This window comes from Crassostrea angulata, chromosome 1, assembly GCF_025612915.1.
Source record: "Crassostrea angulata isolate pt1a10 chromosome 1, ASM2561291v2, whole genome shotgun sequence".
NCBI classification, from domain to species: domain Eukaryota; kingdom Metazoa; phylum Mollusca; class Bivalvia; order Ostreida; family Ostreidae; genus Magallana; species Magallana angulata.
Genome location: NC_069111.1, coordinates 19,219,854 through 19,223,299, shown reverse-complemented (window position 1 = coordinate 19,223,299; position 3,446 = coordinate 19,219,854). Strand labels below are relative to the sequence as shown.

At 30.5% G+C, this 3,446-nt stretch overlaps 1 protein-coding gene across 1 annotated transcript; it reads left to right on the top strand.

Moving 5' to 3' along the window:
- The first annotated feature begins 389 nt into the window (after nucleotides 1-389).
- On the top strand, nucleotides 390-3,245 carry LOC128165285 (hepatic lectin-like). Its single transcript, XM_052829710.1, has 6 exons — nucleotides 390-601; nucleotides 751-896; nucleotides 1,448-1,550; nucleotides 2,022-2,106; nucleotides 2,360-2,572; nucleotides 3,162-3,245. The coding sequence occupies exons 1-6, from the start codon at nucleotides 434-436 to the stop codon at nucleotides 3,173-3,175; spliced, it is 729 nt and encodes a 242-aa protein (XP_052685670.1). The 5' UTR covers nucleotides 390-433; the 3' UTR covers nucleotides 3,176-3,245.
- Nucleotides 3,246-3,446: the final 201 nt, after the last annotated feature.

Here is a 3,446-nt window from a genome sequence, read left to right as displayed (position 1 = left end):
TGCATGTTTAAAAGGCATTTTTGCTATAGTTAATATGATGAATAATAATTACTATATCCTTTTAAAACACCAATTAATTATCTCTTCGTAATAAGAGGCAAAATTAATTTGGGAATAATGTAGACATTCTCACATTCAATAATTTGACAAAATAATTGTTTGATATATATTTCCAATTTTGAGTTGGCTATGCAACTGCAGGATATTATCTTGACATCCTTATATAAACTCCTACTTCGCTGATGTTCTGGGTTACACGAACACAAAACATAATTAAAACGCAATTCAATCTTTGAAATGTATCTTTATATCTACTAAGTATCTTTATCCACTAACATCTGTAACATTTCATGTGTTCCAAATAATATTTAAATACACATGTTCATTCCACTAAAATGTTGACATACTGAATGCTACAAAACCCCATCTCACTATGCGGTCTTTGGAGTTTAGTATTTGTTGTGCGTTCCTTACGCTGGTCTTTGGCTCATCAGTTTCTTATGCAGCAACATACAAGGAAGATGATGCATTGATAAAAAACATCTCAGATCTTCATTTCCAACTGTTTTCGTCCATTCAGAAGAAAACAAAAATGATAAAGGTAAGTCAAATCTTTTTTTTTTAAATGACGATGTTTTATTTAAAGTCTTTATTCGAACCTTACATTACATTGAAATGTAATTTGTTTTTTTTACAGTAATTGGATTATTACAAATACATTCAAAAGTAATATCTTAATTGTTTCGACAGACAGCTGTCTTTGAGACTCAGTGCAGTGGATCAGGCTGTACTTTCAATGGTTGCGAGTCTAGCGGATCCGAAACCTGTGATGGACAGATGCTCACAAAGTTGAATAGGATTCAATCAAGTATCAACAATGTTTGGAAAAGGAAGCCAAAAAGAATGGGCCGGTGCATGAACATATTTTTTCCCTTAATTTTAATCAACCACCCTCTGCTGAGTGTTTATATCCTCTCCTCTTTTTAATAAGATTATACTTCTACTGACAAGTCTGACTGGTTTAAAGAAACCACGAGCTGAATATAAACACACTCAATTAATCGACTACTTCTTAAATAACTATCAAAATTAGCATCTAACAGTATTCAGTGTATCTATAAAAGTATATGAATCGACTTCTCATTATTTGATAAACTTTGTAAATATCGTTAAATGGTTGTAAAAATGAGTACAAAATGCACAGAATGAAGAGAAACTTCGGTACAATGTATAAGGAACAATTTGCTTTTCCTTCTTCAAAGTAATACACTGATCAATAATAGTACATGCAAAAGGTAACGTATTTTAAATCTTTTTCTGGGAATATTTTGAAATAAATTAAAATCAGTAAAAATATTCAATTAATCAGTTAATATACTTCTGATGCATATTGCTCTAACATGTAAATCCACTGTTAACTGTTTCGATTTAAGATTTCATGTTCTGATATATCTGTTTTATTCTCAACAGTTTGTAAAAAAGGATGGAAACGCTATAACGGTCACTGCTATTTCTTATTCAGCGGTAAAATGAACTGGTTTCAAGCGCAGGTAACCGCTTACTTTACTGTAGCAGCATCTTTCCTTAAAAAGTTTTCGGCTCTTTATCTTAAGGAGGATGGGTTGTCAACAAAATTAGCCATCATAATGCCACTATTTTTTTGTATGATTTAAACGTTTTTATCAGCGCTCTGTATTTCTTTAATGTACAATACTAATAAAGAAATAATTTGGCTTTTCATTGCTGAGAGACTACGAACGTCAATATTACCACGAATTGATTATGGAATACAGATAATGTCGTGGATTAAGATTTTTAAAAAACACTGGAAAACAATTTTAAACGTGTTTTTTATTTTAAAAATCCTTTACTTCAAAAGTCGGTATTATTTTTATGCACAGTATTTTACTTTTCATGTAAAAATTTTATCCAATGTTTACATGTGAAATCAATCGCACAATTTATATTTAAAGTTCAAATTCTTATTCATACTTGTATTTTATGATTATTTTCCAAATCAGATTTTCTGCAGAAACCAGGGAACAACTTTGCTTCAGATCAACGATGCAGGTGAAAACAAATGGCTTACAAAGAATTTTCCAAATGGTAGGTGAACACGATTTGCTAATGATATTCTTACGGTGTATGGATCTAAAAACTATATAAAACTATCAAGAATCTTTGGTCAGTATATGAAAAACGTTCATTTTAAACCAGATCATGGACCGATTCAGATCTTTGATATTAATGATTATCATTTTTTGTTCGTACTTCGTGGCTTTAATTTTTATCAAGTTTGTGCTTTGCCATGTGTTATCATTCAAATATAATTTCAAATATAATATACATGTTTTAACAGTCGAATACTGGATTGATTTTACTGACATTGGCACGGAAGGAAAATGGGTGATATTATCTACCGGGAAAAGTACATACACAAGTTGGGATCGTGGACAACCAGACAACTGGAAGGGTGATCAGCATTGTGGCTACAACAATTTTGTTAAACGACTTGGACGATGGGATGATGTGAAATGTAACGCCACATATCAAGTAATGTGTGAAGCATCAGGTAAATTAAGTGTCTGATTTATTTTACTTATATTGATGTGTATTTGATTAGATGGGTTTGATGATCAACAAATTACCGATCAGTTCAATGTTTGGACATGAGTTTCAGATTTATAGTTGTAGGCAATTATTTAGTTAAGAAAAAAAATCAAGATAGATATATATAAGTTTAAAAATTGAAAAATCCTCTATATCTTTATACCGAGCTATACACGATTAGAGCGCCTTTAGAGGGGTCTTTTGTGTCAGCATCTGCTTCTGCTACTAGAAGCATTTTGCTTAAAATTTTGATTTTAATGATTAGCACAATATACAAATAAGATAAAGCTTCTGATCAGGACGTCATGAGTTTAAAAACCCAATGACCTTTGTCAAATATTGTATTTTTTTAAAATATTTGTTAAAAAATTGATGTCTTTAGGTGTCCCATGCAACTTCTCGAGATACATAGAAGTTTGAGAAAGTGTGGCATGATTTTGACATTCATATTTAATCAAATCATTCGTTTAAGTTTAATAAAATATTATCTATAGGTAAAGGTAATGCTTTTGTGGAAATAATCTCAAAAATGTTTTCATTTTGATATTAAGGTTCTGAATTCTGACCATGGAGAGCTGGAACTCATTGATGATGTTTTAGCACCGTGAAAAGAATAAAATGATTTTAAATCAAACAATTTCTTGATCTTCTTATTTTCGTGCAGACTTGAGGTGATGTTGATACAATTCTATTTTATATGAAAGAAGATCATTTGTTTACTATATTACTTTTTGTGAAAACACAATAGAATGTATCCAGCATTAATCATTCTGTCCTTTCAATTGTAATAGTTTAATATCGAAAGATTTAAATGTAATTCGATGGAAAAAAAACCC